Source organism: Hipposideros armiger, unplaced genomic scaffold (assembly GCF_001890085.2).
Source record: "Hipposideros armiger isolate ML-2016 unplaced genomic scaffold, ASM189008v1 scaffold_652, whole genome shotgun sequence".
Taxonomy (NCBI): domain Eukaryota; kingdom Metazoa; phylum Chordata; class Mammalia; order Chiroptera; family Hipposideridae; genus Hipposideros; species Hipposideros armiger.
The window spans coordinates 679,906-707,482 of record NW_017732002.1 but is presented as its reverse complement, the minus strand read 5'-3'; the positions used below and the strand labels follow the sequence as shown (position 1 = coordinate 707,482).

Below are 27,577 nucleotides of genomic sequence, written 5' to 3'. Positions count from 1 at the left end.
CCTTTCTTTAACCCAGCATTTGCCATACCTATATATTTGACCAGAGCACTTTTTTGGCACAGAATGCCTGCCGTTGTTCTTCTGAACATGTCTAAGCCCAGAAAACACTCCATTAAGGCAGACCTCTCCCTTGTTGGATAGTTCCACCCTTGGAGGCCTTTCCTGGATCTGTGCACCCAGGTGCCTTCCCCAGTCCTGGCACTGTCTTCTGCAGCACTGAAGATCCCTTCCTCTTTACTACTCTGGCCTTCACTACCCTGGGAGATTTGAGAACCGCAGCAGAGGTGTCATAAGGCTTAACAGAGAGGCTTCACCAATTCTGCATAGACAGGGCTCTTAGAACCCTTAGAGGAATGACTGTGGGGTCCTGCTTTAAAAGGGCCCCAGGTCTTGACAGTCTTCTGAAGGTTTTGATGTGTTACCTGTGCCCTCCACAGGTATGGGTGAGCCAAGGGTCCGCCTGAATGTGGATGTGTAGAACCAAGCCACTTACCTATGTGAAGATGGGAGTTTGCCTCACTGGGGCTAAGGGTGGGCTTCAGGAGCTGAAGTTTGTTCCCATAAGCCTTTGTGATTTGTGTGGGGTGGTGGGCGGTAGCCCCAGGTCCTGGGAGGGATGGCCGTTCCAGCCTAGCCAGGAACTTGGGAGCATGCCCAGCTCCATTTGGCCGCCCCTGGGAAGCTGAGCTCTGACTCAGGCAAGGAGGACCGTCATTCGAAGGCCTGTTGGCTGAGGTGGCCTGACCCTCCCTCCATCATCTTAAGTTGACTGAGTAGTCCTAGCCTCACAGGGAAGGCCACACCTCGAAGACCTTCTGAGTCAGGTGGGAGGGAGGAAAGCAAGCAGCATTAATAATTGCTAATTAGCTGCAGAAGAAAGCCAGGTGTCGTCAACACCAAGAGAAGATGGCCATGGAGTAGCCATCCTTTACTCCTCTGTGGTGCTTTACTCTTGGCATCTCTTCATAGTTCCCATTTTACAGAGGAGAAAACAGAGGCCTGACAAGTCACCCAGCGAGCCAGTGGCAGAGCTAGATCTAGTACTCTTCTGTATTCCAACTGCAGCTGTCTCTGGTTCGTCCTGCTGGTCTCCAGCTTGGCTGCCACCTGGGTCATTCTGTGGGCCTCAGTGCAGGGCAGGCCGCAACCAGGGGCGTTCTGTCAAGCCTCAGTGCCTCTGATGTTTTGTTCCCGGTCCCAGCCTTTTGAGGAGTGGTCACATTGCTTCTGGGTACCAGTTTTCCCGTCATGCCCCTGCTCCAGCCACTCCCCAGAAACCCAGCATGGGGCTCCATGGGACGTGAGTCCCAGGAAGGCCTGGCTTGGGAGAGGCAGAGGAGATGGGTGCTGAGCTCTTCCTAGTACTTCGGTCTCATATCACAGCCTGTCTGCATCCCCATTGTCTGGATGGGGACACTAAGGCTCTTCAAGAGGAGGATGAAATAGTGAGGGAATTGTGGCAGAACCAGGGCTCCAGCCTAGGTCTCAGGATGCTTGATGTGTTGTGGCCACGTGTGTGTGTGTGTGTGTGTGTGTGGTGATGTATGATCTTCTATTCTGTCCTCCTCTGGCCATACTAGTCTATTTGAGGTTTCTGAAAACACTAGGCGGTTCCAATCCTCAAAGCTTTTGCACTTGCTATTGCATCTACCTAAAATGCGGTTCTCTGCCCTTGTACAACTGACGGACTCCAGATTCCTTTTTTATAGCACAGGTGGGTGCGCCTTCTCTGAGAGACTTTACATGGCTGCTGTGGGGAGTACACCTCCCCCCAGCTTCTTTGTCTCTCCAGCTCCTGTACATGACAGAAGAGTTGTGGTTTTTTTTTTTAAGATTTTTATTGGGGAATTGGGGGAGGGGAACAGTGTTGGGGAATTGGGGAAGGGGACCAGCCAAGTTGTTGTTCTTTAATCTTAGTTGTGGAGGGCGCCAGTCGCCATCTGGCTTCCCATCGGCAGCTCGTGGCCTCGAAGCTCAAGGTGCTGTGTTCAATCTTAGTTGTGGGTGGGCGTAGCCACCATCCCATGCGGGAGTCAAACCAGCAGCCTTGTTGTTAAGAGCATGCGCTCTATTCACTGAGTCATCTGGGCGGCAGCTCAGCTCAAGGTGCCGAGTTCAGTCTTAATTGTGTGTGGGCAGAGCCCACCATCGAACAGGCAATCTTGTTGTTACACCAGCTGAGCCATCCTGCCACCTGTTGTTGGCAGCTCATTGACAGCTCAGCTCGGGCACAGCGTCACCGGCCCATATGGGAATTGAACCGGCGGCCCTGTTGCTCAGAGCTCATGCTCTTAAGCCAACTCTTAACCAACTGAGCCACTCGGCCGGCCCCATGACGAAAGAGTTGTACATGCTGCTGGTCAAGCATGTCTTAACAATTGGTCTTGCCATGAACTATGCACTATATGTGTGTGTCTCGATAGCACTGTTGTCAGCACTCTGAGAGTAGGAATCTTGTCTTTTTCCACTCTGCAGTCTTAACATCCAATGCTCAGTCAGTGCCTGGGACATACTAGGTGCTCAGTTAACGTTTACTAAGTGGATGGGTGGAAGGATGACTAGAATTGATCCTTTTCCTCTCTTCCTCCTCTAGATTTATGACTATGTGAATGCTCTCCTCAGTCTCTTAGCCTCTTGTTTTATCTCAGAAAGAATGTTTATGGATTGCTTGATTAATTGGAAAGGGGTGACTTGGGAGATAGTGAACCCCTGTACCTAGAGGTGTCCCAACAGAAGCTTAGGTGTGCTGGTAGTTCTTGGTTATGGACTTCTTTGAGAATCTGAAGACAGCTAGAGTTTGTCGTTTGTCTCCTCCCTGCAATGCACAGAGCACAGCATACATGCATACGCAGACACACATATTTACACATGATTTTAAGGAGATCATGGCGCCCTCATGTCAACAGTGGATCTCAAATCAAGGCCCACTGGTATAGACACTGCAAGCCTCAGTGGAACCCCAGACTGAGTGAATATTAAGGCCCCTTCTAGTCCTCAGATTCTGATTCATGCTTTCTGCTTTAATTCAACGAACAATTTCTAGAAGTGAGAGGCAGCCTGGTCCTCAGTGCGTACGCGGTAGCTGGGCAGAGGGCACATATGGCTGTGAAACATGAGGTAAGTGGTGACCTGAGCAGGAGCAGGAGGAGCTCAGTGGGGGGAGAAGGGGGGCAGGTCTTCCCTGTGTCTCCTCTGCCTTGTCCCGCTGTCACTGCTCCTCCATCTCCTGGTCCTGTCCCTGTTTCTCTCTCCCTGCTGTCCTCCCGAAAGGAACATGGACTGCTTATTTAAATTGGAATCTCTTACTGAGCCCTGGCTGTGATTGGGGAATTGTGTTTTGTACATCCTGGGTGATTGGGCCTCTAGGAAGCAATGATGCCCTTGGGGGTCCTGGATGAAGGTGCCAGCCCTGCCACCTTCCTGACCTACAGGTCAGCTTTGGATCATGGAAACAGGAGCAGAGCTGGGGTCTGACCGTGGCTAGAGAAACCCTTCTGGTTTGACTTCATTTTCCCGTTGGCCAGTCTCCTTTCCTTGACAGCCAGTTGTCACCTCCTCTCCCCAAGGCCAACCCACATCCACCTCTGTGTGTGTGTACAGAGTGCTTATGTGTGTTTAACTCTGGGGCTGGAGCCCCATAGACCCTAGGGGTAGAAGAAGTGCAGATCCCCTCGAAGAAAGGGTGTAGTCATTTGTGAGATGAAGGTTCCTTGTCCCAAAGAGAGGGGTATAGGTGTGTATGTATGTGTATGCATGTGTGTGTGTACGTGTCTGTGTGTAGGAAGGTACAGGGGTGGCCTTTGCAGATAAGAAAGCAGTTTTCCAGCTGATGAAAGAACCCTCACAGAGCTGAGGATGAGGATCAGAGAGTCCCCCCCAGGTCCATCTCAGGCCCGGGGGGGCAGGACTCATCATTTGCTTCTGCCAGGCCTCCTCAGACAGCGCCCTTCTCATTGCCTCGCCCACTTCCATGTCCTTCCCCGAGGTTCTGCCTGCACCCCTGCCTCTCTGCTCGGCCCTGGGGTCCTCTCCCTCTAGGCTTCTCTCAGACGCTTCTGCCCACCCGTCCTAATTCTGGCCTGCCTCCCTCCCACTGTGTCCTCTTACTGTCCTGGGGAGAAGGAGAGGAGCACAGCTTGCAGGTTCAGTCAGCCTTGGAAACCTCTGCCTCTGTACCCCAAATCCCTCAGCAGAACCACCAACCCCAGAGCCCAAACCCCTCATGTAGCCCAGAGAAGCTGGTGCCTCATCTTGACAGCGCTAAGGGGCTTGGCAATATGTCACAAGGCCTCTGTGCCAAGAACAGTGGTTCACACCTGGTGTTTTCCTCTAGCCCCCCTGCCTAGAGGGGAAGCCAAGCCTTGGAGGCCATGTGGTGGCTGAAATATAACAGGTCAATGGATCTGGGAGAGTATGAATCTCCTCTCAGCCACATGCTGGCTGTGTTACTTTGGGCAAGTTACTCAGCCTCTCTGAGCCTCAGTTTCCAGTTCTAAGAAATAGGGCCAATAATGCCAATCCAAATAGTGTTCTTGCCCAGTATAAGAGGACTAAGAAGGAGACAGAATCCAGTCAAGTATATGATACAGTAGGATCATAATAAACTTTAGTGTCTTCCCATCTAACTTTCCCCAACAGTGAAGCCAGAACCTTGGAGAAGTTCCAGCAATGGATAGAAATCTGACACTCTGTCCCCCAGATGTGGCTTGAGGATCCATACTTCCTGCTAGCTGTTTGGGTCACTGACTCAGGGAAGAAGGACGGGTGGTCTCTTCCCCCAGGCTAGTGATTTGGTACTTTGACCCACCATATTAGTGGGCTGCCCTCAACCAGTGCCCAGAGCAGCTTAATCTGGGGTGAGAGCACTCTCTGACTTAGTCCTCAGGAACCTGGAGACCCCAACTGAAATCCTTCAAGATGTTAGGGCATCCATCCCCGCTTCTGTCAAGCGGGGTTCCCAGGCCCTTCCCTGCCTGTGATTGTCTGCGTCCAGGACACCCGCGGGTCTAAGGAGCGTCAGCATAGTCTGGGTTCTGGGGTGACAAGGGTTGCAGAGCCTTTGCCTTTGGGGATATCCAGCCTTGTGGAGACATGTGGGGGCATCACTGTGCAAAACGATTAGAGGGAGACTTGGGAGCTCCTTCAGGCAAGGGCAGGGGAGTCTCAGGGGGATCCCCACCCCCACCTACAGCACTGAGGGACAGGGCTATGGCAGGAAGGTCCAGGAGGCCCCTGGAGGAGGCTGGGACTCTGGCCAGTGGGGCCTCAGGAGCACCTGAGTGTGCTTTTCATTCTTTCCTGTGGAGCCTGAGGCCCGAGGAAGAGGAAGGGGTGGGTTCAAGGCCCCAGCACTAGTGTTAGAACCAGACCAGGAGCCAGGTCTTAGGGGAGGTTTGGATGGACACAGACAGGGCCTCCTGGGGGTGGACAGCAAGCGCAGAGCGGGAGGGAGAAAAGCAGTTGTTGCATGGGACGCCGAGAGGAGCGGCTCGGCGGTGCAGAGTCAGGGGCTGGCAGACGAAGGGAGCTCCTGCCTGGCCTCACCCTCCAGCTGCAGATGGCAGGACCTGGAACAGATGGTGCCTTTTGCATGCTGGGCTCTGGGGGTGTCTTTCAGTGCCTGGGTGTTGGACCTTAAGAAGTCAGACCTGCAGAGATCATCAAGTTTGCCCTTTCTCCCTGCTCCATTTTCCACTTTACACATGAGATCAGGCCCCAGCTCTGCAGCCGGAGGGGAAGAAGCTCTGTGTGTCCTGGCCTCTGCTCTGTCCAGTCCCCACAGGCTGTGGAAATAGCTGAGAGGCCGACTCACCTTTCACCTCCATGGCCTGAGCTCCTCCGACTTCTTTGGAGAGGAAACAGCTTGCTGCTCCGCCTCCCCTTTGCATTCCCAGCAAGCAGGACTCCCGGCCCTTAGGCCTGGCTGTGCGCCCTGGTCTATGCCCCTGGGCCTTTCTGGGTCTCAGTTTCTCCATCTGTGAGAGTGAGATTGTATCAGCTGACCATTCTCTGTCCTTTCAGCTCTGAGGTAGTGTCATCTTGAATTGGGGCTGGAGCGGCCGTGAGGGACAGGCCCGAGGGCTCTGAAGGTGGGAGAGGCAGTGAGGAGGGGAGTGCTGGCCTTACCTCCCTTACTGGGAGCTGCCTGTGTGACAGAGGCAAAGCTGTGACCCTCCTGAGATGTCGCACTTTGGCTGTCGGAGGCCTCTGGCTGCCCAGGGATACCCGCTGGGCTGCCCATGGGCAGGGGAGAGTGGCCGCAAGACCCGGGGAGAGGTTTTTCAGGGTATAATTAGTGCACTTTCTGGCACCCACCAAACTTCCCCTTCCTCTTGACAATTTGCTGCCAAAACAGTCCTGATTCCTGTGGACTCGCTTAAATCTTATCCAGAAAAGAAAAAGGAAAGAAAAGGAGGGGGAAAAAAAAAGAGGGTTGTTATTTGTGAAATTGCATTTCCCAGCCATGAGAGTGAGTCACACATTTGGAGCTTCAAGTTTCGTGTTTGGATGAACTTTTCTCTGGGAGACTGGGGCCATGCTGCCCTCCCTCAGGCCAGTTGGGGTGCGGAGAGGCCTAGAGTCCAGCTAAAGACAGACCTTGACCGTTGGGAAGTCCAGGTGCTCCCCAGGCCAGGTGCTGGGCTGGCTGTACCTGAACTGCCAGGGGAGTTTTAAGAGTGCAGATTCTGGCTGGGGGAGGGGGCATTAGTGTTTAAGGAGAACAGAGCTTCAGCTTGGAATGACAAAACGTTCTGGAGATAGATGGTGGCGATGGTTGCCTAACAGTGTGAATGTATTCAACGCTACTGAATTGTATACTTAAAAATCGTTAAAATGGTAGATTTTATGTAATGTATATTTTACCATAATAAAAAGTGCGGATTTCAGGTCCTCAGTCCAGGTGGCCGCTTTGGTAGGTCTGAGGTGGGGCCCAGGAAACTGTATTTGTTAAAAAGTTTCCCAGGTCACTAAATACAAGTTGGAACATTCTTGTCTAATCTGTACAATGGGGACAGTGACTCGTAGGGTTGTGCGCATCAGCTATTTTAATGCAAATAAAGTTTCCAGGGCCTGGGATGTGGTTAAGTGCTCAGGTATCATCATCTAAGCCCATTTCCATTGGAACCTTCCCACATCCCTGAAGTCTGTCTAGTATTGGCTCGCATATCTCCAGGGATGGGGTCCCTCTGCCTCTCAGGATGGACAACCCTACCTTGGGCCAACTGAGGGTTAGAGAGTCTCAGTGAATGCGGATTTGTGCAGTGTCTTCCACTGGTCCTAGATTTCACAGTAGCACTGGGCGGAGATGGTCATTACGAACCTTGGAGTTCTGTGCCCAGTTGCTGGAGGCTGACTGTGTGTTGGGCCTGGGCTGCCCTGGACATACTGTCTGTGTCTTTCCTTCCAGATCCCAGGCTCCATCCAAACCTACATGAGAGGGAACAGGGGTCCGGAGAGGGAAAGGGCTGGCCCAGAGTCACATAGCAGGGTGTCCAGGGAGCTAGGAAGAGTGGTGGCCCCCAGATGTAAGGGCTGTGTCCTCTAGAAGGGGAGTTTCAGCCCCCCAGAAATGGAACAAGGAGGGAGGCTGAGGTATACATGTGTGAGGGGTGGGAATCTGTCCTGGTTGTGGGGGGTGCCTGATGCCCTGGGGCCAGCTCTTAGCTCACCTCCATCCCCTTCTCACACTGAGCGGATGCAAAAAGGACTGTCACCTTTGGCGCCTGTCTGCCCCATCTTTGTAAGGGAGTCTGAGGCAACTTCCTCTCAGGGGCTCTCTCCCCCATCAGCCTGGGGATTCCCAAGACAAGGCCATGTTTCTCCACAAGGCACAAGGCTCCCCAAGGCCCTGTAGTTCACTCCTGGAGTTCCTGGGCACCTGAGCTGGGGCCAGGGGATGCCCAAGCCCTATGCCCAGGTTTGTCACTGACCTTCCTGAGAAAGCTGCCTCTTTCCAGCCTTGGCCTTGCCCCAGGAAAGGGGGCCCATGGCCTCACCGCAGGCCCCACCTTCACTAAATTCCAGTGTGCCTGGCCGCCTGGAGTCCGTGACTCCTATAAATAGAGGCTGTATACACCAGGAGGGGGCCTGGGCCGCGTCTGCTTTGAAGCCAGGCAAGACATCTGGATCCTGTCAACTGAAGGTGGGAGAGGTGAGAGAGGTGGGAGAGGTGGGCCACTTCCTCCCTGAGCTCCCAGCAAGCTGGCTGGGCTGGGGTGAGGGTTCCCTGGGCACAGTCGGCACAGGTCTGTACCACAGGAGACCAGGCAGAGAGCTGAATTACAGTCTGCTCTTCTGTACAGTGGAAAGGATGCTGCGATCTGATGTTCGTCTTCCTTACAAGTGGGGGAAACTAGTCAGCTCAGAGATAAGTGGCTTGTCTGAAGTCACTCCATGAGCAAGTGGCAGAGCCCCAAACGTAACAGGTTACTTTCTGCTATACCTTCTTACTTCCTGGCAATGTGTAAAGGAAAACTAATGATAATAATAATCATCATCATCACCACCATTTACTGAGTGGTTCCTAAGTGCCAGGCAGGAGAAAAGTGCTATACATTTGTGATCTCATGTTCGTCTTAAAGAAACCCTAGGAGGTAGTTAGTTATTCTTTCTGTTTTCCAGATGGGGCCACTGAGGCCCAGAGTGGTTAACTGACTTGCCCATGAACACACAAGTAGAGTTAGAATTTGAACTCAAGCTCTTGGAAGCAGAGCCCATGGGCAGCTGAAGGGTCATTATGAAATCACGTGTGTGTGTGAGTGTGTGTGTGTGCATGCGCGCACATGTGTGCATCTGTACCCATGGAAATTTCCCCAATGTCATGGCAGCAGATGAGTGTGTCCAGGCCTCCTAGAGCCTTCACAGCCTCTGTCCCCCACAGGCACTGAGCAGCAGTGTGTACAAGAGCGCCTCGCCCTACGGCTCCCTCAACAACATCGCTGATGGCCTCAGCTCCCTCACTGAGCACTTCTCTGACCTGACCCTCACCTCTGAGACCCGGAAGCCCAGCAAGAGGCCCCCGCCCAACTACCTGTGCCACCTGTGCTTCAACAAAGGACACTACATCAAGGACTGCCCCCAGGTAAGGCAGCCTCGTCCAGGCGGGGCGCATGGGTTCCCTACTGACCTGTGAAACAGCTTATGTGGGTAGGACAGTTGGAGTAGCTCCCCCCCACCCACAAGGCCCCTTCCATGAGCAAGTGGCCCCGTGGCCCTCTGGTCTCCACCATTTTGTCCCCTCTGATATTTCCGAGGCAAGGCTGGCTGATGTGGATGGGACCGAGGCCCAGCTTGGGGCCTGTATTGGTTAGTCAGCAATATGGGTGGGGGACCCCAAAATGAGGTTCTGGGATTTCAATTCCCCACCGGTCTTCTTGACAGGGTGGGTCCTGTTATGGTGGGGCTGGATGGGGGCCAGCAGCCTCCTCACAGCTCTCCTGAGACCCTGTCTCCTCACACTCACAGGGAAGGAATGCAGGCTTTGGGCCAGGAATCCAGATGTGCGCCCCCTCCCCCAGACCCCACCTCTGCCTCCTCTGCAGCAGGCTTCCTCCTCAGCCTGCTGCCTATGAGGGAGGAGGGGGGCCTGCCCCTGAATCTGTGCCCCAGTGATGGGTCTGGGTAAAGGTGCTGTGGGGCTGGGGTGGGAAGGGGACCAGGAGGTCGAGGGTGTGGGGCGTAGCCCCCAGCTCTCACCCAATGCTTTGCCATGACAGGGCGGGGCTACTGGGGCAGACCCCACTCACAAGATGACCCCTGGCTCTCTGACAGACATGGCTTTGGAATCCTGGGGAGAGAGCTTAACAGTTGTTTTAAATACGGTATGAAATTATCAGTGATTTTTTTCCCTATTATGTTTTCATATTTTCCAGTGTTTTTATGATGTGGTACTACTTTTATTTTATATATGTAATGGAAATGGAATCCTGGAAACTCAGAAACTCCATGGAGTCTCACCCTCCAGATGTTGGAAGCTGAGGGCGTGGCTGGGTGGGGCTGGGTCCCTCCAGGACCAGCAGGAGGCTGCGATGTGCCCCTTGCTCACCACGGCCCTCACAAATGGCCATGCCGTGCTCTGTCCTTGCTACTTCAAGTACAGCCAGACACAGCCACATCCGCGTTGCCTGTGTCAGAAATACAAAGCCTCGGGCCTGCCCCAGAACTGCATTTTAGTAAGACATCCCCATCCCTGCCCCAGGATTCATGCACACCGATGATCTTGGCCACCCACCACCTCTGGACAAGAGAGGCCCACCCTAGACCCTGGCTAGTGGGAGCTGACCCACTCATGGCTATTCTCCAGTGGCCCTGACTATCCCTTAATATGCAGTAATTAGGGGCCCTTGGCATGATGAGATCTCAGCAGAAGGCGAGGCCCTACCCCCAGGGGCTCTCTGGTTAGGATGAGGGGTAAAACAGGCAGCTAAGGATCTGGCTGGTCCTCAGGGATGTGTCCGTGGCGCACCAGGTCAGCAGCCCCTCGTGCCCTCCCCAGCTGTGTCTCCAGCACAGGGGCCCCCTGCTCTCGGTCATTCATAGCAACACCTTAGAAACTCACCCCCTTTCCCTCCTGCCTGCAGCCTGTGAGGTGGGCACAGCAGGACTTAGCGCCACTAAGGAGGAGACACACTGTGCTGAGTGCTCTCCAAGCATTATTTCATTCAACGCTCACAACTACCCAATGTGTAAAGTGTTCTCAGCCTCATGTTATGTGATGCTTTGTGTGAGTCAAAAACTCACACGATATCATTGAGCTGGTCAGTGGAGGAGCTGGAATTGTAACCCCTGCAGGCAGGTGACACTCAGGCATCAATAGGGACACTCAGGGCTCCAAGGAGGTGAGGAGGTGAGTTCATAGTGGGCTGACAGCCTGGGAAAGCTTCTAGGAGGGGGGCTTGAGTGGGGCTGGCAGGCTGGTGGGAGGAGAGCAGTGTTTCCCTCAGCATGACCAGTATCCAGAGGCAGAGGGACGGCGAAGGGATGTGTGAGTGTGTGTCTGTAACTGTGTGTGCACTCACCGCCCTCTCTCCAGGCGAGGCCAGAGCTTTTCTACTTGTGGGGCAGGGGATCCCTGCCCTTCGGTGCCTCTTGCTTTCTAGGTCAGGGCTAACCCTGGCTCTTCCTTTAAGCGAACAGTGCGTTCACTTATTGTGTGCAGGGCTCTTAACCCTCTGGCAAAAGTAGGAGTAACAGCCCCATTTCACAGTCGAAGGAACAGTCTGAGAGCTCCTGGACATCAGCGCCTTTTGCCTCCCTGAGCTTCAACGCCACTCCAAGCGAGACCTCGCTGGCTGTGGAGCCTCAGTTTCCCCCTTCAACTGGTAGACGCCCTCTTCTGGCCTCATCTCAAACCTGATTCTAGCTGGGGTTCCTGTAGCCCCAGGGACCTTCTTTACAGGAGATGGGAGGGCAGAGGCTTGAACCATCGGTGCCTGGCACACAGTGGGTGCTCAGTAAATGTTGGCTAGCATTATGTTTTTCTCCCTTGGGTCACAATGGAGAGTTCACCCAGCTGGCAAGGGACTAGGTATTTTGGCAGGCTGGCATTTAAACAGGTGCTCCCCTCCCCTCAACCGACCATAAGCTCAGGGGCAGTGCTGGGCTAGGTTCTTCTCTGTACCCGTCACTGTCTGACCCCCATGCCAGCCCAAGAGACCACACATAGCAGGTGCTCAGTACAAGTCTTCCTGAATGAAGGAACAGGTGAACAAGGCTTTTACAAGCCATGGAATCCTTTGTTTCAAATGAAATATTATAAAGAGCTCAGCAGATATATTTAAAAGCTTGTTTGGGTAACAGCTTTAATGAGATACAATTCACATACCGTATAATTTACCCATGTAAAGTGTACAATTGAATTATTTTTAGTGTATTCACAGAGCTGTGTAACTATCACCACAACCAGTTATAGAACATTTTTGTCACCTCAAAAAGAAACCTTATACTCTTTAGCTGTCACCACCTGACCCCCCAGTCGCTAGCCACCATGAATCTACTTTCTGTTTCTATAGATTTGCCTATTTTGCATACTTCATGTAAATAGAATCATGTAATATGTGGTCTTTTGTTACTAGATTCTTTTGCTTAGCATATTGTTTTCAAGGTTCATCCATGTAGTAGCATTTACCAGTTCCATGATTTGGGAAGTGTTCCATTCCTGTTCTATTTTCTGGAAGAGTTTGGGAAGAAAATTAATTCTTTTTTCGATGTTTGGTAGAATTCATCTGTGAAGCCATCTGAGCTTGGGCTTTCTTTTGTGGGTAGATTTTTTACTATTATTACTAATTCAATCTGGTGTTATAGATCTACTCAGATTTTCTATTTCTTCTTGAGTCAGTTTCTGTAGTTTATGTCTTTCTAGGAATTGGTCCATTTTGCCTATGTTGTCTAATTTATTGGTATACAGTTGTTTATAATACTCTATAATCCTTTTAATCTCTGTAAGGTTGGTATAATTTTCCCCCTTTCATTTCTGATTCTTGTAATTTGAGTCTTCTCTCTTTTTTCCTTTGGTCAGTCTAGCTAAAGGTTTGTCAATTTTGCCGAACTTTTCAAAGAACCAACTTTTTTATTTTTTATTTTTTATTGGGGAATTAGGGGATGGGAACAGCGCTGGGGGATTGTGGGAAGGGGAACAGACAAGTTGCTGTTGTTTTTGTTCTTCAGTCTAGTTGTGGAGGACGTTGCTTCACTGGCCCAAGTTGGCACCATCATTGTGCTCTTCCCGGGTGAGGCAGATCAGTCGCCGGCTTCTGGACGGCTGCTCATAGCGGCTTGAGGACCGCTCACGCTGGCTGCTGGCTGGGCTACACGGTAGCCCATGGCAACCCACTGCAGCAGGGACTGCAGCCTATGCCGTCGTAGGCGACTCATGGCAACCCAGCTCCAGGTTGAGCTGTTGTTCAGCATCTTAGCTGTGGAGGGCAGTGTCATTGGCCCTTATATGTGGGATCCGAATCGGGGCCCTCTGGCATCCCAAGCCAGTTCTTAACCAATGCGCCACTTGGCTGGCCCCAACTTTTGTTTTAATTTCCTCTATTTCATTACTTTCCACTCTAGTCTTTTTAAAAGTTGTGGCAAAATATAGGTATATAACATAAAATGTATCATCCTAACTCTTTTTAACTGTATAGTTCACTATACACTTATAGTGAATGTGACATTAAGCACAGTCACATTGTTATGCCACCATCACCACCATCCATCTGCAGAACTTTTTTTTATCTTGCAAAACTGCAACTCTATGTCCATTAAACAATAACTCCCTTTCTTTCCCTCCCTCAGCACCTGGCAACCACCATTCTACTTTCTGTCTCTATGAATTTCACTACTCTAGGAACCTCAAATAAGTGGCATCATACAGTATTTGTCCTTTTGTAACTGCCTTATTTTACTTATAATGTCCCTAAGATTCATTCATGTTGTAGCATGTGACAGGATTTCCTTCCTTTATTTTATTTTATTTAAAAAAAATTTTAAATTATTATCCTTCCTTTTTTTAAAAGAGTGAATAATATTCGTGTGTGTGTGTGTGTGTGTGTGTATGTGTGTGTATGTGTCCACATTTTTTTACCCATTTATCCATCAATGGACATCTGGATTGCTTCCATTTTTAGCTATTGTGAATAATGCTACCATGAACATGGGTGTACAAATATTTCTTTGGGTCCTTACTTTCAAGTCTTCACTCTGATCTTTATTATTTCCTTCCTTCAGCTTTCTTTGAGTTTAGTTTTCTCTTCTTTTTTCTAGTTTCTTGAGGTGGAAGGTTAGATTACTGGTTTTACATCTTCCTTTTTAAATGTACAGCAAATCCTTAAATAACATCGTTTCATTCACATTGCTCGTTGTAACATTGATGAGCTGCCATCGAACTTAGTTCCTGTTTCTATCAATTAGTCTGTGGTAAAATTGGTTTCATTATATGTTGTTTCACTTAAATTTGTAGAACCTATCAATGACGTTAAGTGAGGACTTACTGCAGATATTTACAACTATATATTTTCTTCTGAGCTGCAGCCCCTAAGTTTTGGTATGTATGTTGTATCTTCATTTTCCACAGGGTATTTTCTGATTTCCCTTGTGATTTTTTCCTTGACCTACTGGTTAAGAGTGTGCTGTTTACTATCCCCATATTTGTGAGTTTCCCAAATATCTTTTTTTAATGCTTTCTAGTCTTATTCTATTGTCACAGAACATGCTTTGTGTTATTTCAATGCTTCCAGCTTCATTGCAGTTTGCTTCATAGCCTAGCATTTGGGCTATACTGGAGAATGGTTCACATGAGAAAAATGTAATCTGCTGTTGTTGGATGGAGTGTTCTATAGATGTCTATTAGGTTTAGTCAGTTTATAGTGTTGCTCACGTCTTCTGTCTCTTTGTTGATGTTCTGCCTAGTTCTTCTATCCATTATTGTAAGTAGGGGTATTGAAATATCTATTATTGTTTAATTGACTTATTTTTCTTCAATTCTGTCAGTTTTTGCTGCATGTATTTTGGTGTTCTGTTGTTAGCTACATCTATGTTTAGAATTATATTTCCCTGATTGATCCCTTTATTATTATAAAATGTCCCTGTTTGTCTCTAGTAACATTTTTTGTTTTACAGTCTATTTTGTCTAATAGTAGGGTAGCCAACTTTTTTATGATTGCTATTTACATGATAGATCTTTTCCATCCTTTTATTTTCAATCTGTTCAACTCTTTGAATCTAAAGTGTGTCTGTCTCCTGTAGGTAGCAGGATCTTGGTTTACTTTTTATCCAATCTGACAGTCTCTCCCTTTTGTTTCGATTATTTAATCCATTCACATTACTGATAATGCCATTGTTAATTCCATTTTGATACATGCTATTATTGATATAGTTGGATTTAGGCCTGTCATTTTATTTTTTGTTTTCTAAATTGCTCATGTTTTTTATCTGTTCTTCTATCCCTCTGTTACATCTTCCTTTGCCATAAATGATATCTTTTAATGTAACATTTTAATCTCTTTAATGATTTTTTTCACTATTTTTAAAAGCTATTTCCTTAGTGGTTGCTCCAGGGCTTATTTTATAAAATCTTAACTTATCAGAGCCTGCAGATTTATACTAACTTAATTCCAGTGAGATATAGGAATATTACTCCTTTATAGCTCTATTCTCTTTTCCTGTTTTTATAGCATTTTTGTTATACATATTACATCTATATATGTTACAGAGTCAGCAATACTTGTTACAACTATTACTTTATATAATTTTATGTGTTTTAAAGAAACTGAAAGAAGAAAGGAAAGCAATTATATATCTATAGCTTTTGTAAGATTAGCCTTCTTATTTCTCATTTCTGGTTCTCTTCATTTGTTGCTATGAATTCAAGTTACCACCTGGAATTATTTCCAAGACAGATTTGCTCCCACCTGCCTCCTTTGTGCTGTTATTGGCAAATACATTATGTTTCTATATGTTATAGGACAAATAGTATAATTATATTCATACTGTTTTATACAATTGCTTTTCAAATCAGCTAAGAGAAGAAAAGAAAATATTCATTTATACTGTATTTTACAATTACATAATCACCTTATCAATGCCCCTTGTTTTTTCAAGTGTATTTGCATTACTGTTTGGGGTTACTTGCTTTCAGCCTGAAGAACTTCCTTTAGTATTTTTGAAAGGTTGGTGTGCTATCAATGAATTCTTTGTTTTTGTTTATCTGGAATGTCTTTATCTCACTTTCAATTTTTAAAGATAGGTTTGCTGGGTATAGAATTCTTCGCTGACAGGTTTTTTTTATTTTCTTTGAGCACATTGAATATGTCATCCCACTGCCCTTTGGCCTCCATTGTTTCTGATGAGAAGCCAGTTGTTAATATTTTTGGAATTCCATTGTAATTGATGTGTCATTTTTCTTTTGCTGCTCTCAAGATTTTCTCCTTGTTTTAGCTTTCAGCAGTTTTACTAGATGTGTCCATTTGTGGGTCTTGTCCTATTTATACTACTTGGAGTCTCTTGAGCTGCTTGGATATGTTGGTCAAAGTTTTTCTTCAGATTTGGGAAATTTTCAGCCATTATTTCTTCAAATATTTTTTCTGCTCCCTTCTCCTCTCCTCCTGTGGAATGATTTTTTAAATGGTCGAAGTGCTTTTAAAATCTTAAATGGTTTAGCTGGGAGTGGAATGTGTAAAGCCCTAAGCCAGCCCTGACTAGCTCCTGAAACTGCCCATGCAGCCCCATGGCTCTGAGGAAGGCAGCAGTGAAAGTGTGGGTAAAACATTCACTGCCAATGCCCAGGTGGTAGGATGCAGGAACCAGGGGTGGAAACTTGTTCTTTTTTAATCTTAAGGGCAGGATAGAGGTGTCCAGAGCTCAGCTCATCAGACTGATGGGGCTTCTCACAGGTCCCTGAGGTAGTGTGAGGGGCACTGGGCTTTGCAGGAAGACTAGGAGATCCCAAAGCAGAGATGGAAGGTGCTGGAGAGCAGTTTCCAATTTCACCAAAGAGTAGCCTCTCTTTGTGGGGTGAGGCTGTGCCTAGCCTGAGTCCATTTCCGTTAATGTCAGCACTGGCTAGGGAGCCAAGAATGTCTACTATTCGGTTTTTTACAAACCTGCCTCTACTGTTGTCACCACAGACTGTGTTAGGCCTCTAGTTCAAAGGTAATAGTAATATTAACAACAATAATAATAGTTTTTAAGCATTGAGTTTACTACCGAGCTTACCACGTGATATTCATTAGCTCATTTAATTCTCTCAAAAACTCTATCAGTGAATTTCCAGATGATAAAACTGAGGCCCAGAGAAGTTAAGTGACTAGTCTAAAGTCACAGAGCTAGTGAACAGCAAAGTTGGAATTAGAACCTGGACCTTCCTGATTCCAGAGTCCATGTTTTTCAAATTAGCTTCTACTATCTGCCTTAGAATCCAGACTTTGATCTCAGAAAGTCAGGTGTTTTTGTTTTGTTTTGTTTGTGTGTGTTGTTTTCAAGATTTTATTGGGGAATTGGGGGAGGGGAACAGTGCTGGGGAATTGGGGAAGGGGAACAAGTCAAGTTTTAGTCCTTCAATCTTAGTTGTGGAGGGTGCAGCTAACTCAGCTCCAAGTCCAGTCACCATCTGGCAGCAGCTCACGGCCGCTCAGCTCAAGGTGCTATGTTCAATCTTAGTTGTGGGTGGGCGTAGCCCACCATCCCATGCGGGAGTTGAGCTGGCAACCTTGTTGCTAGGAGCACATGCTCTCACCAGCTGAGCCAACCTGCCACCTGTTGGCAGTTCAGCGGCAGCTCAGCTCGGGTGCAGCTCACTGGCACATGTGGGAATCGAACCGGCAACCCTGTTGCTCAGAGCTCGCACTCTTGAGCAAGCTGTTAACCAACTGAGCCACTCGGCTGGCCCTGTTTTTGTTTTTTAAAGATTGGTTGCTGGAAGTAAACAGGGACAAGCACAGACCAGGCCTGGTCTGGCCAAGTTCGTGTGTCAAGTAGATTCCACCACTGGTCCTGCCCCAGGGTTATCTGCTGTCCTAGTTGAGTCAAGGAGGCCAGGGGTGGGTTAGTGCTGCCTGCTCTGGTAGCTGCAGAGATCCCAGGTGGCTGTAGGAGAATCTTGGTTGCTATCTGTTGGGCCTACCTGCAGTGTCACCTGGGCATCGTATATTGGCCTCTGCACACCAGTGGGGCCGGACCGTGAAGACCCAAGCAGCAGCATCTTGCTCTGAGCCAGCTGCGCCAGCCTGCATGGGTATGTGTGTTTGTGGTGGGAGCTTGGCTCAGGACACATAGTTTGTCTAGGACAGAGCCAGGCCCAAGACTCACTGCAATCACCCAACCCTTCCTGTGCTCCTACTGTGTGCCAGGCCTTTGCTAGGTAAGGCTCTACCCCTGTCCTCAGTGGGATAGACAGAAACACTGTTGTCTGCTCAGGGTGATCAAGGCTATAGCTGAGTTTTGCAGTGAGGGATCAGCTCTGCCTCAGCTTCATGGGAGGCCTCAGAGAGGAGGAGCCTGGGCTTGGGGTGGGGAACGCTTCCAAGCAAGTGTGGATGTAACGGGAGTATGCTTTCCGAGAATCGCGGGTCCTTGGCAACAGCTGGTGCTCTGGGTGCCTGAGGAGAGGAGTGGGAGGTGTGGCCGCAGCAGGTGGTGAAGGGCCTGTGTGCCAGGATGCACAAACTTGGACTTTATCTGGAGGGCAGGGAGAAGCCATCCAAGGGTTTTAGGTGACATGCTCGGATTGGCATTTTGAAAGATCACACTGGTGGCAAGTTGGAGGCTGGGCTGGAGGAGGCAAGATTGCAGACAAAACCAGTCCAGGAACATGGATTGATAATAAGACCAGATACAGGGCAAGGGTGAGCAAAGGTTGGAAGCGAGGGGACAAATTCTGGACACTATGAGAATGAAGCGTGTGTGGGGCATGGGGACCAGGCGGGTGAAGGGGAGAGGGATAAGGTGTCAAGGAGGGCGACCAGCTTTCTGAGGTGGTCACCTGGGCAAGTGGGGTGCCACTAACTGGGATACAAATATGCCTGCCTGAAAGGATAGGCTCTCCTTCCTTTATTCATTCAGCAAATAGGTACTGAACACCTACTATGTGCTAAGCAGGTCGTAGGCATTTGAGGATGCCACAATGAACAAACCAGGAAAGGTTCCCACTCTCTTGGAGCTTACCTTCTAGTTGGTGAAGTCAGACAGTAAGCACAAAGCAATAAGAAAATGAGATGTCAGATAGCAAGAAGTGCTCTGCAGAGTATGAGTGTTTTGATAGAGAACGCCAGGCCAACTTCTCCGAGAGAAACAGCAGGTCTGTGATTCTTTTAGGGGCCCACAAAAATGTTTTCCTTTTTACTTATTTTAAAGCCAGAAGGAAAAAATGAATATAATAATAATGAATAAATAATAATGAACCCAGCTTGGATAATATTTGTCTTTATACCAATGCAGTCATAAAATACCATTTTAAACAACTTTTTATGGAAGAAGGGGCCCACAAGAGTTATACTGTGGCTCTGAAAAGTATCTGTGAGCTGTTTTAGATTGGGTGGCCACTGCGGGCCTCTCTGATGGTAGGATGTGAAAACTCCAGATATTACCCTCCCTCTAAAGCTTAGACAGAGTTCAGGGTCCATATGCGAACACTATGGACCCTGATGTTAGTGAAGGGACATTTTATAGAGGTCAAAGGAAACAACTTCAAATTTATAACCCAAAGACCAGAGTTCAAGTTCCAGCTTTACTATTTACCTGCTGTGTAACCTTGGACAAGTCACTTAACCTCTCTGGGCTACCTTTCCGCATCTTCAAAATGTATCTGCGATTTGAGGTCAATGAAGGACTCCCTGCCTTCATGGTGCACTCAACACCTTTGCTGGACTGGAGACTGGGGTGAGGATAGGGGCAGTACATCCAGGACCAGGACCTGGCGTCCTTTCCCTAAGCCCTCTGTCCACTCCCATGGTGGTCAGGCCCAGCCACACCCAGCCTGGCAGCCACCCATCAGGCACTGAGCTGAGAGCAGAAATTCTGTAAGCCCTCAGCCTCTACCACTCCCAAGACATTCTTAATGGGGCTGGCTGCTCCTTTGAGGGAGGTCTGAGGAGTATTGTCACCTGTGCCTCCCGTGTCCAGCTGAGGATGGGGCTCTGTGAGGGGTCTGGGGAGGGCCTGAGCCCAGGGGAGCTGCCATTCCTGAGTCAGCATGCCCAGGACTGCTAATGAAATCCAGATGTCAGACAGAAAACAATCATCACCCCCACCCATCTGGCAGCTCAAGTTTCTTGGAGATTGCAAAAGAAGAAGAAAAATAGAGCAGAGAGAGAATTGAATCCTAGAACAGCTGAAACCATAGAGGCAGGATGTGAATAGTTTCAGGGTCCTGCTGTGGGGGGAGGCAGGAGGCAAGGGGAAAGCAGAGCCTGGATCAGGCCCCGTCTCCCCAACCCCGGTTTCTGCAGCACACGGGACCTTAGTCCTTGCACCTCCCCCTAGGTCAGAACAGGGGTCCCTGTGGGGTGTCCTAAGGAGGCAGGGAGGATCAAGCCCACCAGCCCGTGTCTGACCTCTGCCTGGGGTTTCCAGCTCCCATTCTGGTGCTGACCTCACTGCAGGCCTGGGTTTCCTCTGGGGCCAGAGTGGCTGCAGCCTGGGAGGGGACAGGTTGAGGCTGACTGTGGGTGTGCAGGATTTCCCCTGCAGAACCTCGGGCCCAGGACCATTGATTAGTTCAGACCCTTCCATAGACCGGTGGGAAAACAGGTTTTCTCATAACACAAGGCCAGGACTACAAGTTATGAAAGATCAATAGAGGGAGGAAGGGGGGAGGGAAGAAGGAAGGAAGTGACGGAGGGAGGGAGGACGAATGTGATGCTATGATTCCATTGAGGGTTGGTGGCCTGCACATGTACATGGCAGGCAGCATAGCTAGGGCTTCCTCGGGAACCTGGGCTGGCTCACTGGCTGAGGGGCCCAGGCTGTGATGTTTGGTCCACTGCTTGGCACAGAACATGGAATGTCGTGAGTGCTCAGAGAATGTTAGCTGAAATGGGTGTTGCTGGGGATGGTGTGGTGATTGCTGACGTTGGGGAAATCCCCCAAACCGAGTGTTGCGGGCTCACAATCTCCTTGTGGTATGGTTGTTCCAAGCACAGTCCCTGAAAACAGCCCACCAGGATTCAACACCCAGCCTTGCCTTGGACTAGCTGGGGGCCTTTGGGAACATCAAATGTCTCTAGGCCTGTTTCCTCCTCTGTAAGATGAAGGTAATAAAAACCTATCTCATGGGAAGTTGTGAGGATAAATGAGTTATTTTATCGGAAGTGCCGTACAGAGCTTGGTACATCATACACACACCGTGTCAGCTGTTGTAACTGTGTTCATGACTATGTTATTATACCTCAGCTTGGCTGGTTTGAGAAGCTCCAGAGGTCTAAGAAAGTACATCAAAGAATGGGGGTCACCAGAGGGGGTTCCAGTCCTCTCATCTCACCCTCATCTATAGAGGGGTCTGCCTCAGGGATGGGCTGCTGGGAGGCCGTGTGACAAGGCTGTGCTTTCTCAGGAGCCTTTGGATGGGGACACAGGCAGCCTCTGATGTTTGGGTCACCCAGGTTGGCCTGAGGGGCGAGAAGGTAGGGACTGGGCCAGAGGCTGCTCAACCCAGATGGGTGCCCCAGAAGGAGGGATGCTAGGGCATGGCTGCAAGGTGCCCAGTGCCACCTGTGGGCTGTCAGCTCCCCTCTGGCCAGGCAGAGGGATGGACTGCCAAGCGCTCACCCTGGCACAGACAAGTGGAAGCAGCTGCAGGGGAGGTGGAGGGGCGGGCATAAGGCGTGGGGGCTCATGGGGCAGCAACTTGTACATCCTTCCTGCTGTCTCAGGCTGGCAGGAAAGAGTCCCAGAGGGCCAGTTTCACATCCTCAGCTGTCAGTTCTCTTTTTAAATGGACCACAGATGGTGATTTAGGGCCCTCATGTCCCCACTGATTGGAGCCCCCAGGAACCTCACCGTATCAGTTGGCCTCACCTTCTCAATCCTCTGCCCCTGGGCCCTGAGGGACAGGGATGCTGGCAAAGCCTAGGAGCCAGGACCCATCCCTGGTTCTTGAACCACCTGCAGGTTTTGGTGGACGGAGCGCTGAAGTAGAGCAGTTGCATTCTTGGGCTGAATAGCTGCTTGGTGTCACCTCCTCCTGGCAGCCTTCTCTGATTGCATCTGCCCTTCAAGCTCAAAAGGATTGCCCTCCTCTGAATGCTGGAAGGACCCCATTCACTCACTCACTCAACAGCCCCCTGCCCATGGCCTCCTGTAGGCCATACTCTTGACGTGAACTTTTTACATGGCTTATTTTTCCTTGGAGAACCTCAGGGCAGTCTTCAGGCCCCGTGAGAGGTTCTAGCTGGGTCATCTCTTGCTCCCCTCAACCTCAGTGAGGATGTGAGAGTGCAGGGCAGCCAAGTCTCACTGAGCTGGACTCAGACCTCACTTCTGCCATGTCCCAGTTGTGTGTCCTGGTGCACATTGCGCAATGTCACCCTGGCATCTGAAATGGGCTCACTCCCTTGTAGGGTGTTTGTGGGAAATGTGTGGGCAAAGTGGCTGATGCAGTGCTTGGCGTTCCACAGCGTTCAGTAAGTGGCAGCTCTCGTTAGAGTGCTTGTCAGGTTGCTGGGCCTCCCCGAACCTTATCTGCCCTCATTTGTAAAGTGAGGCTCAGATGCTTGGCTTTGCTGGCTTGGTGTGAGGTAGACACGATGCCACGGGCACTGACCTCTTTCCTTTTCCCTGCCCTACCTCAGCCAGGCTGCTTATCCCCACACACAGGTGCACACATGCACCTGCATGTACGCACACTCACCTGGGGCTCTCCAGCCTCCATGTCTTCGCTCATGTCATCTTCCACGGCCCCCGTGCCTTTCCCTAATTGCTTCCCTCTTACCCTCCGTCACTGGTCAGCTTGAACCCCTCCCTCTCTCAGGATACCTTCCTCAGCCATCCCAGGTTCACAGCCTCTCCTCTCTGAACCCTGCTGTTCATGGCCAGCAGCCCCATCCAAGACCTAGTTCTGTGGCCTTCAATGGCTTCTCCCTTCTCCCGCCTCCCCATCTAGTCCATGGAGTAGGCAAGATGCCCCCTTATTATATGGTCTCCACTCTGCATTGCCCAGGTCCTGGAGGGTGGCCCCAGCCTGGGCGCCAGGAGCTGGTCCCGGCTGTTTGCCATGTGAATTCTGCTAAGCCTTGTCATACCCCAGGGCTTTGCCATGCTGTGCCCTGGGCGGTTAATTTACTTTCATTTTCTCCATCTCCTCCAAGCCCAGCCCAAATGCATCCTCTCTAGTGGAGTGTCCCTTGTGCCCCTCTGTGTCTCTGCTTTGCTCTCACACTGTCTTGCTGAGCCCTGCCTAGCCTGGGGCTGGTGCTGGCACAACCCTCTCTCTTACTTCCTAGGAACCTGTCCCAGGTAGGGTCTGTGTTCACAGAGCTGGCAGAGGGAGCACGGGCTTTGGGGTCAGAAGACCCGGGTCTGCTCCTCAGTAGCTGTTCAACTTCGGCAAAGTCGACCCTGTCCTTGAGCCCCCATGCCCCTGAGTGCATGAGACAGCGTCAACCGTGAACCTCATCTCTCAGGGCCTCTGTGAGTTCCAGAGGCTAGCGGGCAGGCAAATGCACTGAAAACACTGGAAAGCTGTACTAGTGCCCCACTGTCCGGTGAGCAGTGAAGCTCAGGCCCTGCATACAGCAGGTGCTCACATAATGTTTGCTGAAATGATGGAAGGGGAGTGAGTGAGGGTTTATGGGCTTCTGGGGTGAGTGTGAACCAGGGGGTTGCCATGGCCCATGCCCTCGTCTGCAGGGAGTCGGGGGGGGGCTGTATTGTAGACATATTTGTGATGGTGGTGGTTCCCCTTCCCGTCTGTCTGAGGTAGCCCTCTGGGATGGGAGTGGAGCCTCCACGGGGTCCCGCCTGCACCCAGTGGCTTTGTCTGGGGTGGGAGGTAGCCCAGTCTCTGGGTTTGAGGACTTACTGACGGAGGGTAAGGAGGGAAGCAATTAAGGAAAGGCACCAGCGACCTGGCCTGCCTTTAAGAGCTGGACTCCCCTCCCCCAGGTCCCCCCATCCTAAGGTTTAGGCTGCAGAGAAATCAGGCCACAGATGCAGGGAAGGAACACCCACGGAGCGGGGTGGGGAGGCTGCAGAAATGAAACCTTCCTCATGTCTGGCCTCCATCTCATGATCTCATTGGATTGTCACTCTAGCCTGAGCTGAGTCTGCAGTCCATCTGCCCACCTTCTCTCTATTCATCTCTCCCTCCCTTCCTTCCTACTTTTATTTTGTAACAAAGTAGTACAGAGAGGTTAAGTAAGTTGCCGGTGGTCACACAGCTGGTTAATCACCCAGAGCCCAGCTTTTCCCATAGCCCCTCTCTGCCCAGGAAGACAGATCCATCCACTAGGATACACTGTGCACCTGCTGTGCTCAGATCCAGGCAGAAATCAGGCTGCAGGAGCAAGTGTGCCCCCTGGCTTTCCTCCTTACCTTGCATCTTGTCACTTCCCTGGCTTTGGCTAAAGAGGGGGCTTTGTACAGGAGCTGAGTGTCTCTCATCCTACAGGTTAGGGTGATGGTGCGGAGGGGCTGTCCCCACGGTGGCGAGTATGATGACGGGGTAAAAGCTGACAGAAGCCCAAGCTCTCCCCCCCCCCCGCTCCTTGCTGGGGCTCATGAAGCTCCCACAGGGCCATGCATCCCTCCCTCCCACAAGCCTTCTGACCTCTCCCCATCTGTCAGCTGCGCTGTCTTCCCCAAAAACCTTTACTCAACTGGTTTAGCGTTTCGTATTCTCTTTTGACTGTGATCTTGGGGCGGGGCCAGGAAGCCCATGATGTCACTAGCACGGTGCCTGGTGCATGTCGGGTGCTCAGCAAATGGAAGCTATTGCTGCCGCTTTGGTGCTGGAGCCTGAGTGTCTTACATGGCGCCTGCGGCAGAGCGGAAGCTGTCACACGAAGGTATGAACACTCGCAGGGAGCGTTTGCCATGTCCCAGGCGCTACTCTAAGCACTTCACATGTATTGACTCATCTGATTCTCACAACAGCCCTCAGTGTACTCTTATTATCCCTGTTGCACAGAGGAGGAAACTGAGGCACAGAGAGGGTAAGTGACTTGCTCAGGGTCACACAGCTCAGATGCAGTCCCACGCATCTTCAGAGTCCATTCTGCCCTAAATATGTGAAGGAGGAAAGAAGACACGAACAAGACTAAATTGGGACATGGGAAAGGAAAAGAGGAGGATTTTAGAGGAGGGAGTGTAGCCAGTGGGTGACTTTGAACAAACGCCTTGCCCTTATTACACCTGTTTCCCCTTCTGTGCAGTGGACCCAGTAACATGTACCCTGTCTGCTCCTTGGGGCTGCTGTGTGAATCTCATGAGCTAACAGAGCTGGAAATGACTTGCAAGCCAAGCTGAACAAAAGGAAGGGGTTCTTAGGAATAAATAGATTGTTATCTATGAACGGCTAAAGGTTTGCTTCTGAAGGTGTGGTCTGTGGACCAGCAGCTAGTCACCAGGAGCTTATCAGAAATGCAGAAACTTAGGCCCCACCCCAGACTTGCAGGATCAGAATCAGCACTTTTGAAAGATCCCAGGTGACTCGTGGACACATTAAAATTTGTGAAACCCTGGTCTCTCTGGGCTCCTACTTCTCCATTCCTGAGGCTGCCTCTTGGGCTTTCTGTCCATAGCTCAAGGGGTTCTTGGCTGGAAATTCCCATCTCTTTAGAGGAAACACGCTGGCCCAGCAGGACCACTGCCCTGCTTAGCGGCATAGGAGCTGGGAGCACATCAGACTAAAACTGGGACCAGATCTAGGCTCTGACGGGCTCCATTGCTCTGGGAGCCCCTGATGAGGTCCACCCTCATTTGTTTGGGAGTGCAGCTCCTACCAGAGTCAGCAAGGCGAGCCAGAGCTGCAGCAGGGGCAGAGGAGAGCGGCACCCTCAGCTGGGTTCAGGGAGTGGGGCTTTCTCCAAAGGGCACCCATCTTCATGCAGGAGGGCAAAGGGCTGGAGCTGCAGCTGGAATATTTCAGATTAGACATCAGAAGGAACTTCCTGATTGACAGGGAGCGAGCCAGCGAAGGATGCTGAGGGCTCCTGTTGCCTTAAGTGTGTGGCCATGTTGTGTGAGGTCCAGAGGCACAGCTGGAAGGGATTCCCAGAGGTTCTCTGTCCAGCCTCTGCCTTGAGACCGTTTAGACCTAGAGAGGCTAAGTGACTTTTCTAAGGCCAAAAAGCAAGCTAGTGACAGCGAGGACCCCCCTGACTTATGACTCCTCCTGCCTGGGGCCTTTCTTCACCACAGGCCTCCGGGGAGGCTGGATATTGACCTTGATGACCTTTGTAGTGCTCCTCCATCCCCCCTTTGAAACAACCTGAAGGGCTTTGGACATGCAGGTGGCAGGAAGGGAGGGGCTGGCTTTGTGAGCCTAGCAACCTCCAGGTGTCTCATTCTGTCCTGGCCTGCTTGGTCCCCAAGACCACCAGGAACACCCCTGGAGCAGGGGGGCTCAGAATCAGATGCAGTGAGTTAGGTACAGGGCCCCTGGAGCCAAAGGAGTCTAGGCAGAGGAAGCACGTAGGGAGAGGCCTGAGGGGCCTGACCTTGGTCTAGAGGCTAGGGACCACCATGGTGTGTCCTTGGGCCAGTTACAGGCATTCTGTTGCCCCAACTGGAATATAGAAGAGAGTTCACTAGATCAGTATTTTCAACTAGGGCTTCACACTAGAATCACCTGGGGAATTTTTTTTTTTGAGCGTGATGTTAGAAATCCTGATTCAGTAGATCCAAGGTAGGCCTGGACATGGGCATTTTTTTCAGCTCTCCAGATGATTCTGATACACCTTTGCCCAGGTCTGAAGTAGTGTGGTGCTCAGAAAGGTGTGGGGGAGGGTCCCTACAGGTAAGCAAAACCATCATTGTCCTTCTGAGGTCCTGGGAATGCAAGATTGCAGGTTCCATGAGACTCGGAAGTGAACGTTCCAGGCAGTCCTGCTTCTGACACTGTCTGATGTTCAGTCCCAGATTTCTTAGATCATGTGATTACAAAGTCTTGTTCTGGGAAGCTAGGCTCCCCACACTGGACAATTCTGACAATTGGTCGTCCCGTATTTTTTGAGCTCTATAATCATTCAGTAATCATTCCATATCTAAACTGTATGGTTCTAAACTCTTCCACACTTTTCTGTTTCAATGTGCAGTTATTCTTTGAAATGAAGATGCTCCACATCTATAATTATTATTCTGGATTTCAGAGATTCTAAGAATCTTAAGCTATTATGGTACTCGCATTTTTTAAAATTCTAAATTCAGCAACTCTGTGATCTGTCGTTCCATCTGGGCAGTTGGCCGCCAAGGCCTAGAGCATGGCCTTTGTCTTCCCCAGACAGGGTGGCAATTGTGTAAGCTTGGACTGGTTCCCCCTCCCCTGCTTGGCCTTGACGGCCTCTCTTGGGAGACAGAGAGGGGGTGGGGAGAGCAGGGACCCCACAGAGCTCTCTCTCCAACTTTTGCTCCATCACTATCAATAGAGGAGTGGAAGGTGGCGTACGTATGAGGGGCATATCTGTTTGCCCACGTAGCGTGAAGGGCAGTGGGTTAGACATGTAGCAGTGTCTCTTATTTATTCAGTGCATTGGCCCCACCTCACAGCAGAGCTGTCAGTTCCCAGAGTCTCAGCTTTGGCTCAGACGTTAGAATCTATTGCATCCAAATCATCTGCCCTAAACACATGCACCCTGATTCCCGATGGGGAAACTGAGGCCCAGAAGGAGGAGGTGACTTGCCTGATAGAGCTGGTGCCCGAACCTAGGACTCCTAACTAGGTAGCCAGCTACCGCACAGTGTCTTCCAGCCAGAACATCTTAGGCCTCGCTTTTTGCACAGAACCATCTATAGGACTCTGTTGACTTTTAGGTCTCCCTGAGGTGACAGGGACCAGCTCTGTGACTCACAGAATTACAGATTTGAAGCCTGTAGGCTGGTGGATTTCACCAGGCCTAGGAGCGGCTCTCCCTGCCCCCCCATGACTCCCCTGGCCCTT

General features: G+C 50.3%; 1 protein-coding gene across 3 annotated transcripts in view; it reads left to right on the top strand.

The window, feature by feature from the left end:
- The window catches only part of ZCCHC24 (zinc finger CCHC-type containing 24), a 63,248-nt gene that overhangs the window by 4,022 nt on the left and 31,649 nt on the right, over positions 1-27,577 (top strand). Inside the window, exons 2-4 of one of the 3 annotated variants that reach the window (XM_019626031.1) lie at positions 3,044-3,117; positions 8,882-9,082; positions 9,717-9,821. In XM_019626031.1, coding sequence (XP_019481576.1) covers positions 3,100-3,117; positions 8,882-9,082; positions 9,717-9,821 — 324 coding nt within the window. In that variant the 5' untranslated portion in view covers positions 3,044-3,099. The remainder of the gene's footprint in view (positions 1-3,043; positions 3,118-8,881; positions 9,083-9,716; positions 9,822-27,577) is intronic. The other 2 variants (XM_019626032.1, XM_019626030.1) reach the window with 2 other exon arrangements.